Source organism: Rhopalosiphum padi, chromosome 1 (genome assembly GCF_020882245.1).
Source record: "Rhopalosiphum padi isolate XX-2018 chromosome 1, ASM2088224v1, whole genome shotgun sequence".
Lineage (NCBI taxonomy): Eukaryota > Metazoa > Arthropoda > Insecta > Hemiptera > Aphididae > Rhopalosiphum > Rhopalosiphum padi.
The window spans coordinates 7,763,253-7,777,500 of NC_083597.1; the positions used below are offsets into that span (position 1 = coordinate 7,763,253).

General features: G+C 28.7%; 1 protein-coding gene across 1 annotated transcript in view; it reads left to right on the forward strand.

Annotated features, from left to right (window-relative positions):
- LOC132931635 (protein qui-1) overlaps positions 1-14,248 on the forward strand; it is a 196,304-nt gene that overhangs the window by 169,982 nt on the left and 12,074 nt on the right. The window contains exons 4-17 of the mRNA XM_060997526.1: positions 58-180; positions 3,960-4,126; positions 8,810-8,970; positions 9,039-9,180; positions 9,241-10,034; positions 10,680-10,907; positions 10,982-11,170; positions 11,299-11,391; positions 11,475-11,708; positions 11,788-11,910; positions 11,999-12,254; positions 12,548-12,747; positions 13,190-13,576; positions 13,664-13,810. Of these exons, the coding sequence (XP_060853509.1) occupies positions 58-180; positions 3,960-4,126; positions 8,810-8,970; positions 9,039-9,180; positions 9,241-10,034; positions 10,680-10,907; positions 10,982-11,170; positions 11,299-11,391; positions 11,475-11,708; positions 11,788-11,910; positions 11,999-12,254; positions 12,548-12,747; positions 13,190-13,576; positions 13,664-13,810 (3,244 nt within the window). The remainder of the gene's footprint in view (positions 1-57; positions 181-3,959; positions 4,127-8,809; positions 8,971-9,038; positions 9,181-9,240; positions 10,035-10,679; positions 10,908-10,981; positions 11,171-11,298; positions 11,392-11,474; positions 11,709-11,787; positions 11,911-11,998; positions 12,255-12,547; positions 12,748-13,189; positions 13,577-13,663; positions 13,811-14,248) is intronic.

Consider the following 14,248-nt stretch of genomic DNA (forward strand, 5'->3'; position numbering starts at 1 on the left):
ATATATTTAAAAATTTAATTTATTCAATGTTTTTGTGTTTTTTTTTTTTGTTTACAGGTAGAATTCGTCGACATGCATTATGGCAGTGAATTGGATCCAATGAAAAATCCATTTTTATTCGCAGAACATTTGGATGAAATAAGGAATTGCCGAAAAGTGTCCCGGGGATGTTTCTTTTTGGTATGTACATATAATTTATACTATTTAAAAAAGACACCATTACACCAGGATTTTTTTGTCAGTACAAAACTTGATTCATTTCAACATTAGTATTAAAATTGTGTTGGTAAACAAAGTTATCTTTTATGTTGTAATGAACTTTAAGCCTCGAAGGCCTGATATTTTATTTAAGTAAAAGTTTACATTTAAGAAAAATGTAAATGATCTGTTTGCACGGTCATGGACGTTTTTTTTTAAATATTCTTTAGTCACGTTTAATTTTATTTTTATTTATTTTTTTATCCTTCTGTGGTTTTATAATCCTTAAGTCGGATTTGCATAGAAAATAGTCTCAGGAGTTTGATACCTTTAGGACTCTCAACTTTACTTACGTGAAATACCTACAAAGAGATTTTGATTTTCATTCATATAAATTTTGAAACGACAATAACGACAGCAATAACATTATGTTATATTTCTTTACAAACTGAAATAATATATTCTTCTGTACTAGTCAGATAAAGCGAATCGGGTTTCTTTTTTATCAACGTTTGCTACGATGAAATAAAATAGTTTTTGAAAAAGTATTATAATTATTAAAAACAAAAGGTATTTTTAAACAAATTTGGCGTAACGGCTAAACGACAAACGTACCTATATAATACTATAAATGTATACTTATAACAATAATTATTAATAATTACGATTAATATTTTCGTATATACATGACATTAAATATTGTATTTAATATTTGCAAAAAAAATGTTTGTACATCGCATTTTGTTATAATGAAATTATTATCACACTTAGTTATCAAAATAAGGTAAAATATAATACAATGTCACATTATTGTGAAATGTATACATATTAAAATGTGAAATACGCACAAATAGTTAATAACAAAAGAACACGTCGTACTGTATCAACTTCAACATTACACGAATGGACGACGTGCTAATGCATTGATGAAAATACTTCCACTTTATTACATACTTTAATCATACTTCATATATGTACCATATTATACTTACGTATATATGTAACTAAACCCAACAAACATTATATAACAGTCAAATCATTTAAGCATTTTAATTTTTTTTTTTTCAAAAAAAAAACAAAAAGAAATACATTCTACACTTTAAAATATTAGTAAATTATTTGTTTGGTTTCCAGCAAACAATCAATGCCAATATTTTATTTTTACAAGAACATTTTGAGTATACAATGTACCTATTATGTATTATTTCATTATTACGCAACATGTTCATTATTTACGAGTACCTATAATACATCAACTTTGTCGTTATTTTTATTGATTACAGACTTCATTACATAATTCTCGAATTAAACTAATTTATTGTTTTATTCAACAAAAAAAATATTCAACATTTTTAGAATTCTTTTCGCAATTGTTTGTCATAATTTATAATTTATAATTTTAATCACTCGTGGACTACCTATACATGAATTAAAAATCCATTTGAGCTTAAGAGGACATACAGCCCGCATATGTTGTATCCGTCTTACACACGTGCGACATAGCAGATTTTCGTTCACAAGTTTCAATATTGTGCTGTTAGTTTTGATATTAGAGTGAACTGAACTATTATACAATTTAAAGGTAAGATTATTATCCAGGGCCCCACGTAGCCTTAATTTATATTGTCATTTTTAAGTAAGTTATGATTATTTTAAAATGTAATTGATCAGTTCACTCTAATATCAAAACTAACAGCACAATATTGAAACTGATGAACAACAATTGGCTAAACATAGATAATCATACTTACCTTCTCGATTTGTACAATTTATTATTATGGTATTCAGAAAAACATTCACTTTAGACATTCAAATTAATTAATAATGTACAGTTAACACATTAATAATTAATCCTTCACATAGGTAAAACTTTAACACGCAATTTTTTTAACCACTTTTTACTACCTTAGACTTAATACAAACAAAATATTTACAAACAACAAGTTATTATTATTTATAAAGAAAATACTGAACACTTTATTTTAAGTATAAGTGTGCCAGTAGTAGTATAAGTGATCCAAGTATCTACACTCATTATTTCAAAAAAATCTAATTGTTTTAAAACATTTTTTTTTATATAATTTGATGTCATTGAAAAACGTTTTTTAATTATATATTTTTTTAATTTTATCGTCATATTATTTAAGTTTTCACTATTTTGATAACAAATTAATATCGGTAATTTTTTAATTTTATAATATTCCTAAGAAGAATATTTTTATAGTTTTCAATACATAAAAATCTTATTTTAAATGAGTATAGACAGTAGTTAATTAGTTTTAAGTTTTATAGTTTATATTATATAATTACATCTATTCTGTGATGATATCAACTAGGTATATTATACGTATAAGATAAATTTATCAAATTAGTATGATTTATTTACTTGTACCAATAATTATAAATCTAACCAACTTCTTTGAAAGAAATAATCATTAAATAAAATATGTTTGATTCAGTTTGGTATTCTTAATAAATTGTTTATCTCGTTTAAAAAATATTTTATTCACTTCTCTTGTAAATTATTTATCATAAAAAAAATTAAATAATTAAAATATTTAAAGTATGTACGAATATCATATTATAATATAAATATATTACATACTTTCGTTTTTATTATGTTTTTATTTGTTGGCATTTTTATTATTTATACAAAATAAAAATATTATTAACTATTTCTTCCCTGTTAAAATTATTAATATTTAATGCCATTATTTGTATAGTATATAATAGATCACATCAACAGTTAAAACTACAACATAGTTACGAATGAACAATTAACGAGTAACGACTTAATTCGTAATTTAAAAGAGTAATTCACGCGTTTGTTTCTTATTAGATTTTAAAAAGTATAATTTTAATACTTGATTTTCAGAAAATCTTTTTTTAAGTAATTACACTAAAAAATATTCTAACCGTATACTCGCCGTAGGTTAAGAGCATGGCTGGGTGACGGCTGATTTTGCGTCCATTACGCGCAGTCGGCTTCTGATTGGTTTTCCAAACTTCGTCCACCGCATCTTATAATATTATAATATTATCATAATATTATAGTATGCGGCGGAGGAAGTTATTTTGGATGCAAGACTGGTCATGCTCTTAACGTGCGGCGAGTCTACCTACCTGTATTGGATATTTAAGATTCAGTGTGCCTTTAACCATGCAATTTTTTCAGATTCTTAGCAGTTTCAGAAAAAAAAATATGAGAATAACTTTTGATATATTTTTAATAAACTTTGTTTTAATCCTTATAATTTTTTGTTTATAATAATAATTTTTTCATAAGATAATAATCTTATACACTAGGTATATAACTAAAATATATACCTAAACATTATACAGTAAATGTTTAAAGTTAAAATACTGATCAATTAAAAACAAAATTATTACAATATTTCTATGATACGTGTACCTATTACAACATTTAATTACTGGTAAATAAAAAAATTGTAAGAACTATAGTTATTCTTAGCAAAAATTGTAATTTGTAAAATGAAGTATATCTATTTTCCTACATATTATTATTTTATTAGTTTACTACATCCCATTGTTAAATTCGTTAATTAATTAGATTTTATACATTAATCCAAAATGTAGGTACGCTTAAAGTTTAAATATAAAAAAATTATGAATTTTTTCTGGATTTTGTTAAGTACAGTCGGTAGGAGAAAGTATAATGTGTTTTAGACAAACGCACACATAGTTTATTAAATGGGTTAACGATTTTTCATCTGAAACTCGACGTTGTTTGCTTTTTTAAGTGTTTGGTGGGCGATGAACACCAACCATGCCCCGCACCGGTGTGCATTGCGGAGGACGCGTACGAACAACTGAAAGATGCGGCGCAGGAGCTGAACTTGGAGTGGTCTGCCGTGGAGAGCGCTTATCAACTAGACCCGTTGAACAACCACTACACGCTGCCGAAACCGTGAGTACTTATATCTCCTCTATAGATGCCTAGCTATCGTCTTATCGTTGTGCCGACACTTTTTATATCTTAATATTCTCGCGGCGAAACCGACTAACCGCAACCAACGGACAGAAAAATATTCTCACCCGAGGCGGTCAACGCTCGCCGACGAAAACTGAGAGAAATCCCGGAAACACTCCTGCGGTATAAAAATAACCGTGTAAATTAACAATAGCACACAGACGTCGACAGTGCAATCGACGATAACACAGTACTGCTACAATAAAATATTTCTCAACTCGCACCTACCCCTAGAGTCCCAATATTATTATGTTTCTCTATTTCTATATCATGAGAACCGACGTGTTCAAAGCCTGCAATTTTTAACAGCTTTTATTGTTATATTGCATGTGCGATCAAATCGCGATGTGTCGAAAAGCTATGACGTATGAAATCAATACAGGTTCGGCACTAGTATAATATTATATAGGTTTTTGTGGGACATAAACCAGAGTGTTAACAGCGGTGGATGGCATTTCCAAAACAACATCGGAATAGGCATTTGGCATGAACGAGAAAAAAAATGTAATCATTAATTTTCGCGTAATGTTTAGTCCGTTTCCAATAGTTATTTAACGACAAATCGCATCGGAAAACTGCGAGTACCTACTGCGGTGTGCCGTGTGCGATGTATACATGAATATACCTACGACTGATTATTTTTTTGTAAATGTAAATAATTTATTTTTAATTAAAATATTTTTTGAAATTATTTATTTTTTGCAGCGTGCAAAAACTGTCACTACCGACACTAAATTAAATAACAAATAATAGGTACTATATACTTCTAACTTGTATATTGTTTTCTATTATTTTATTGATTCGATAAAATTCAAACAAAATCAACTCAAAAAATTATATTATTTGTGAATTCGTGATGATGATATTCTTGATGTTTCTTACCAATATACATTTTTTTTTTTAATAGTTTTATTTTGTTATAATCAATAATAATAAATGTTATTGAAAAAATAAAAATATATAATTTATTTAAATGCAATTTCATGAAACTGTATTATATTTGAAAAATAAAAATGTTATTAAAATTTATATGATTTGAAAATAATAAGTATCTATTTAAAAACTAATTCATAAAAAATATATAACAAAGATTATTTTAATAATTTAAAAATCATCAACAACGTGTCAGTTCTTTTATTTCACCTGGCTTGAATTTATTGATTAAACATTGTTGAAAATAGATTGTTACATAAAATTGTAAAACAAATCACAAAATTAACGTAAAAGGTTAACCCTGCTAATTATATGATACTAAAATATTAATTTTTTTTTATTTGCGTAAAATTAAATTCTGCTGATATTTATTTTCATATAATCTACCCATTCTGCTATGCTGTCACTCAAAAGTAATTGTTTGCTTTAAATTATGAAGGGTAAATGTTTTTAACATGTTTATTTCATTATTTTTTTTCAACACGTAGCTAAAATATTATATAAAACATAAATAAATATCAAAATAATATTTTCATAACACTATTTTGTAATTTATTTATTGATTTATTTTTGAATTTTAATCATTTATTCTTTTAACCAAAACGGCAGAAATTATATTAGTATTAATATGATGTTGGTTTAAATATGCGAGCCACCTATAAATATTGATTATCATGAAATAATTGTACAGAAAATTAAAAACATGTATACAAATAATCATAAAAAATATTTATATTTGTATATATATATGTAAGTTATATGTATAAGGTATGTTATATTATATATTATATTTTGTCATCAACAATAATAAAATATAAACTTATTAAAAATGTGTAGGTATATTGTGAAGGCCTTAATATTCTATTATCGTTTTTTTAATCCATATAATTTATCAACGTTTAATTTTTTTTTTTCTAATGATTAAAATCGTATTGTTTTGTTTATTTAATCCGTAAATGTTTTAACTTAATTATTACTGCTTGTACTTTGGCTAATGTAAAATTCATCGAATAATTATTCTCAGTTTAACAATTTAAATTTGTTGTTGCGTTTATTTTTTTCACTCAAAGTAAGTACCAAACTAATTCCTCGGCACAACGGTGAATTAAAGTATTTCTGTGTTTTGGGGGGAAGGAGGTGCCCAACTGTATTTATTTTGCAATTAAACAACGTTCGACTGTCGAGTAGGATTGTGAAGACGTAATCCAAAGACAAATATATTTCGACGGAGTTTACCGTAAAGGACTGGAAGGGGGAGGGGGAGAACCCATCATCTGCTGTCACCGGTTTTAATGCGTTCGACAAAGTCACTTCCCGTAAGTCCATCAATGCTTTTTTTCACAATTTCTTAATTTTAAAAGATTGTCATATTTATAAGTCTATTTCCTTGCTAGATTGTTGCAAGTAGGAATTACACGCAGTGAGATAGAATCTATATGTTCAAAAGACATAAATCAAATCCTCGTCCTACCACAAACCGGCCAAACCCATGGTCCTGTCGGCGTCATCTCATTGTAACATCCAACCGAACGAATGACTTATCGCGGTAATAGGGTTTTGACAGGATCCTGGTATAATCTGAAAAATGAAAGGAATCAGAGCAGGTGTCTCCATTTTTACACAGTTTTTAAACACAAAAGTACCATCCATCGTGGCTGTCTATAGTGACAAAAAAATAAATATGTTTTTTTTAACAAGCCAGTGCTATCGGATTAAATATATATAGGTATTTCATTTAGTGTGATAATTTTTTACGCAAACTGGACATTCAGTTCATGAAATTAATACTACTATGTGTCCATAAAAATTGTTTCGTACTATAAATTAAAAAACATCAATTTATTATTCATTATTTATCTATATATAATCTGTAAAGCATGTATAATTTATTCAATGTAATATACATTTAAAGATTCATTAAATGTTTAAATAATGACATAAATTTCAACAAGTCAATAACACACTAGTATACCAAAAATTGATATATTGCAAGGTAGGTCGCTCAGTTAAAATATAATATTTGAATTATTTTTATCTTTATTTTTATACTTGATATATGTGGACAATATAAAATAATGCATTATAATGTTTACCAACTGAATGAATTAAACACGTGACAGCCGAGAATGATACAATGACAACACGTAGACAGACTTCAAATGTATATTTTATAGAAAAAAAATAATTAAATTCGTGATCAAGAGAAGCAATTAAAAAATAATATAGGGCTTAAAAAATAAAAAAAATAAATATCAACTATAGCATCCATTGGAAATATATTTTCATTATAAAATTAGTAAAATGAATCGTTATAGACTTATTATTATTCTATTATTCCACTAGTCTACTATAAATCAGATCAAAATGTTTACTAAAATAAATAAAATCAAAATCATTTCAACAGTATTAAAAATTTTCACAATATTTGATTCTAGAATATATTGTTATATCATAAACGTCGTAATATGATTTTTATACATTGTATATAATAAAATATAACAGAATACAAAATGAAAATAAAATACTTCTAATATAGCATTACATGTGTAATACCTATAACGTCATAGTACAAAATATATTATAATAGAACTTAAAAAGAAATTGGAGATGTTTTATTTAATAATACTATCGAATAAAGTTATAATAAATGATTACCATGATGTTTATATGACGCCGTGGCACCGTTAACAATATTTTTCTCTTTATATAATATATTATCTAATGTTCAACCAGCAAAATCAAACAACATAAATTATATAATATATATAAATATATAATCAGAAAATAATTCATCCCTTTAAAGTATGTTGAACAAAGTTCTATAAAATAAATTCTTATATAATATATTGTATTATTGTGATAGTTTATTTTCAAATCAGATAGGTATTATGGGTAAAGTAGAATTTTTCCTTTCATTTTAAATACGTAATTTTAAATATAATATGTATATTAGTTTTCCTTGAACATATAATTGAAAAAAATTCTGAAAAGATAATTATTCTAGAGCTCGGTTAAATGCAAGATAATTACGACTTCATAAAAATAAGAAAAATATTTGAAACTGAATTAGATTTTTAAATATTATATATAAATAATATAAATGTGCAGCAAAAATTATTGATAATGATACAGGATGTTCCAAAAGTCCTATATATCATTCCTAGAAGCATTTCCGTGGAAAATCAATATATTTAAATATGTTTTATCCACAATTATCCAAAGGAAAATTCTAATTTATGATAGCACACACTTTTAACAATGAATGTTTAAACAAAACAATTATATAGTTAACAATCTTCGACAGGCTTCACAAAACGGATTTTGATACGAATTTAGAGTATTTGTCTTGTATGCTGTCTATCGCCATTAGTATTATATAAAACTTAATAGGAAATTGTTATGTATCGTAAATTATTATCTTAACAAAACAAAGATGTGTATTTTATTTTTGTTTTATCTAATAAATTATCAGCTACTAAGAGCATTGAATATATATAATTTTTAATTTATTGTATTTATTACAGCTAAGTAGAAGAGTCTGAAAAACCCAATACAAAATATTTTTTAATTAATTAAAAATTAAATTAAAATATCTGATTTGAATTTAAAAAAATAATTTTTTAATTTTTACCTACTACTTGTACTACTTGTATAACCAATTAGTGTAATATTTATTATTATTTTCAGTAATGAAAAAGATCAAGAACAATTACGTCTTTGGTTTGAAAAGAATGAAAAAGCTTTAGTAGTAATGCAAGAAGCGTCACAGGAACTATTGAGCAGAGGTTTAATTGTTGATCCTCAAATATTCCATTCGGCAGTTCAACATCAAACTTTACACGCTCTGGGTTAGTTAAATTAACGCATCATATTTATATAAACAATAATAATAATCGTACTAAACACGTTTCTTTAGACTTAGATAAAGATCACATGGTCGTGTTCAACAGAGAATTCACTGGACGACACAATTATGAAAGTGGTATCGACGAGACGGTTTCATCATTTAAACATTTCTTAAAGGACACTGTATCTCCAGATAATTTAATTGAATTGAGGTAAGTACTTATAATTTTTCTGTGTAAATTTGATTAAACGAAAACAAACTACAATTACAGTGTAGAATGGAAACCTGGAGGTATCGACGGTGAACATCCCGAACATGATATGTATTTGACCATATTCCAAGAAGCAGTCATGTCAAAAATGCAAAGTATGATAAACACAAGCATTGAACAGAGACCCGAGTTAAATGCCAGAAACAAAACTATACAAGAAGTGCTAAAGGAAGCGATAGTCCACATAGCACATTGCAAAGATCTGATTAAACTTAACCCTCCGAATCCTCGAATGGACGCAGTCACTAAAATACGAAAAATGATGTCTACGACCACTAAACACGGGCCGATCATCATACACGGAGGTTTAGGCTCTGGAAAAACATCGATAATCACCACCATTTATCGAGAATGTGAAAAATGGTTCGACAAGAAACCTGTGAGAATAGTGAGGTTTTCGGGCGTTACGCCAAGAGCCTCGTACAACCTGGAACTCTTGAGAATCATTTGTGAGCAGCTAACATGTGTACTTCAGCCAACCGGACTTTGTGTGCCTTTGGATGCCTCGTTTGACCCGCTATACATTAGCGATTGGTTTCAAACGCTGTTGAAGCGATTCGAAGACGAATGCAGATCGTCAACCTTGATTTTGTTCATTGATGACTTGCATAGGTTAAACCCATTGGACTCGGATGTGGTTGCGGGTCTGTCCTGGTTACCGACAGTGCTGCCATTTAACGTACATATCGTATGCACAACCTTGTACATTCCTGATGAATTGAAAATGACTCCACTGCAAAAAGACCGTTTTAGAAATTCAGAATTTTATGTGGAACAACCAGACGTTAATATAGGTAAGAAGGTTTAAAATCAAAAATAAATTATAGACTGCAATTATTATTAAAAAAAATCTCTCTTTTATATGAAGAAATTAACTGTTGTCTTGTTAGGCTAATCACCAGTTGTTAATTCTATAGTTAATCAATTTTTTAGAAATTTAATTTTTCAGTCTTTTAAATTAAATATAAATACTAACACTCAAAATTTGATTATAATATTATCATGAACATTTTAACTACTCACACTTTTAATTTGTATTAAAAAAAAGGAGGGCTTATGAAAATAATACTCGAGCAATAAAATATTCTGAATTTTATCCACTTAACATTTTAAAAACTTATCTCATTTCAATTACATCAGCATACACTAATATTGTAATTTTTATTTGAATGTACTAACAATTATCATCACGTTAAAAACTCGGTTCATTTAAAACCTCATTTGCATGTAAAATGCATTTTTTTATGTCTTTTACTATAATATAAGAAAATAATTAATAAACATTTTTTAATTAAAATTCATCTATTAACTAAAGTGTTTAAAAATTATCAACTGTCTTATCAACTCAAAAAAGTGTTTTAAAAAAATACTAACATAAAACCAATATCAATTTTTTTCAAATTACAGTCTTAAATTAAAAGTTGGATTTTTTTTTTTAGAGACAATCAAAACAAATATTAACAATATGTTAGACAACTACGAACAAGCGTACGGTTTGAAAGCTGTTTCTAAATTAGCTTCATACATATCAGTATCCGAATTTGGTTTAACAGAAACCGAACTTCTTGAGCTGCTTATGCCAACAACTGGTGATTTTGGAACTCCTTTGAAGTTAGAAGACGGAAATTTCAATTTTTCCACATTTTGTACAGCTAAAAAAACTATAAGTGAGTAATTTGTTTTTGAAATCATAAAAAAAAATGAAATATTATTAATGGGATTTATATAAATATATTTATAGTGCCTCTTTTATACGAAAAGTTCATGAGCGGTCGTATATTATTATGTTGGAGACATAAAATAACATTTGATGTAGTTATGCAAAGGTATCTTACATCAAAGATACAAAAAAGAACGTTACATATGGAAATAGGAAACTTGTTCTTCAGTGAATTTTCCAAAGATGAATCTGAATCTAAAACTGATAGTTGTAAGTATACACTAATTATAGTCGTTGAACTTTTTACAAATAATCATATTATAATATAAACTAATTATTTTATAACTTTTACATATTCATTCTACCGAGTATAATAATCAATAAATGTATTATTACAGCAGTGAGTAAAGATGGAGAAACCGTTATACAAAACGACATGACGTACAGTTTGAGACACGTCGAAGAATCATGGATTCATCTGTTGAAAGCAGGTAAATCAATGATAAAACTAATAATACGCTAATTTTGTGCCATAGATATTTAAATTAAAAATAATACAAATGAAAATTCACAGGTGACCACATCAGACTAAAAGAGTTAACGTTGTGCAATTTTGACTTTTTATTGGCGGCTGTGCGTACTATATCCGTCAGTTACCTACGATCTATCCTAGAGCACGCACGGTGTTATGTGCTGGATAGAGATGTCGAATTGGTTTATTACACGGTGAGAAAATCGAGTGACGTACTAACAAGGGATACTTTGCAGCTCGGGGCACAGATCATCAGTTGGTTACGGCCCGTGGCAGGTAAGCAAACACGTGCATTTCAAATCAAACCACAATTATACATTATAGATATTAACCACATTCCATGCTGGCATTACAGATAGTAGCAAACTAATGCATAGAATCATAAGATGTTCGGTATCGTGGTGCGATGGTTTTACAGATCCGTTATTGGTGCCGCATACGAGTTGGCTACAGCCACCTTTACCTCTTCACATCAAGTGTAATACATTATTATATATTTAAACAAAACTCAAAAAATAAGTTGTTCACTCGACTCGATAATAATCTCGATGTGGTTTATTATTCAGGCGTCAACTGCGGTATACCGATCCGTCACATAGCTCCTACGCCTTCAGCGCAGCACGTAGTTGTCATACCGAAAGAAGGAGACGCTCAACTTTGGCACACAATGGGTAACACGAGGGTACAAACGTTCCAAGGACATCAGAAACCGATCAAGTGTTTGAACGTGAACAAAAACCCTCAGTTATTAGTTACCGGTTCTGAAGACCGTAGCGTTCTAGTCTGGGATCTAAACACATACGCTTTATTGGCGAAATACACGTGAGATATTCGTTTCCGTAAACTTACTAAACTCAAAAGTCAACGGCTCAATCGTTAATATTTGAACGATTGATTATTATTTAAAAATCTGATCTGTTGGTATAAACTTGGCCGTATTAAATCAAAAATATGTTTTTATAATTAACAAAGTTCCAACAAATTAATAACAAAATTGTTGGATGGTTTCAAAAATAAATAGCTCTTAATGTTTCTCTGCATGTATATGGTTATAAACTATTCGTTTAAATAAAATGTATAATTAATCTTTTTACGGTATTTTTTTTTCTTTACAGCGAACTAGAATCACTGGTGTTAAGCCTTTGCGTAGCGACGATAAACGACGGTGGCAACAAGGAACTTGGCGTTGTTTTAGGTTGCGAAAATAGTAAAATACTTCTGTACACATTAAAAGGTAAAATGGTAAGAAAAATTGATTACCACAAAGGACCTGTTACGGCGGTTCAACTTACATCGCAAGACGTTCTGGTTACGGGTACGTATATATACGACATAATTAATAGGTTTAATTTAAAATTACTATAGTAATAATGTCTCTGTTTTTGGGAATATTTAAATATTTCTTTTTATTTGTTTTATCTCTTAATTTATTTAGTCTAAACATTACAAATTACATTATATTTATATATCTTTTTCTATAAATAAAAAACATTTTTATAATATTTTATCTAAAATACATTTTTAAAAATGAACAATTTACTTTTGAAGAATCTTAACATAACGTGGCAACTTAAAAAAATAGTATGTTGGTCTAATATACGAAACTAAAACCTAAGTATGCCTCACCCCCTTCACCCGCATAATGTATACTCGTACAATAAATTTAACGTATAAAATATCCGGGAAAAAAATGAGCATACTTCAGAAACTATATAATTTCGGCGACACGTCTAAATAACGTTACGGCTCGTGCGCAGGTTCGTCAGATTGCACAGTGTGCCTCTGGGAAATGGACACTCTCGACCTACTCAACACTATCGCTCTGCCAGGGCCCGTTGAAATGTTAGACATATCAGTCGACTCAATGTTCCTGTTGGTTTTGTGCGAGGGAAACCAGTTGTGGCTGCACGCACTGGCGACGGGCACGCTGATACACAACCTAAAAGGATACTGTTCTAAAGTAATGTCAATTGCATTGGCCGAGGACTGTCAGCGGGCAGTAGTGGCCGGTGTTGACTCCAGGGTGTACATCTACGACATACATTCAGGAGATTTGGACCTCGTGCCAATATCTACGGCACCGCATCACAAAGAAGTAATCGCTGTAAAAATCACCAACAACGACGACTTCCTCGTCACTGCGGGTGAGAAAGATATTTTATGTGTATATGTGTAGAATTATTTCGGTTTTTCACCACTCACGACATTGTGTTGTTGTTATCACTGAACAGGCAACGGTAAGATCGCTTACTGGAATTTCCGGAAAATGGGAAGCGCGCACACGATCAACAAGCAATCGTCGCCGTTGTCCCGAAAGCCGCACACCAGCGCCATCACCTGTTTGGACATATCGAGGGACGGCACAATGGCTGTTACAGGTATGACATGTAATAAGTTAAGTGCTCAAACTCTGATGCAAATTAAATTTTTTAGTGCACAGTTTCTGTCTAATAATTATAAATGCGTGTTTCAAGAAAATTACGGTTTAAATTTAAAATATTTTAGTGCAATTTTCAGGAATAATTCCAATTATGTAGGTAGATAATTTTTAAAAAATGAAGCTCTATACAAGACATGTTCATAGATACAATATAACCATACTGTTATATATTAACACGAAAAAAATATGCATTTTTCCGTTAAACCTAATTATTAAAAAAATAAATGTTTAAAATGTTTTATATTAATCGATATAACACGCTTTGTTGTAGTTTTTATGTTAGATGTAAATTCACTTTATCCAGCATAATCTTAATGATGCGTCGTTTATTTTTTAATATTTTAAATAATAATAATATTTATCTTAAAATCCAAGA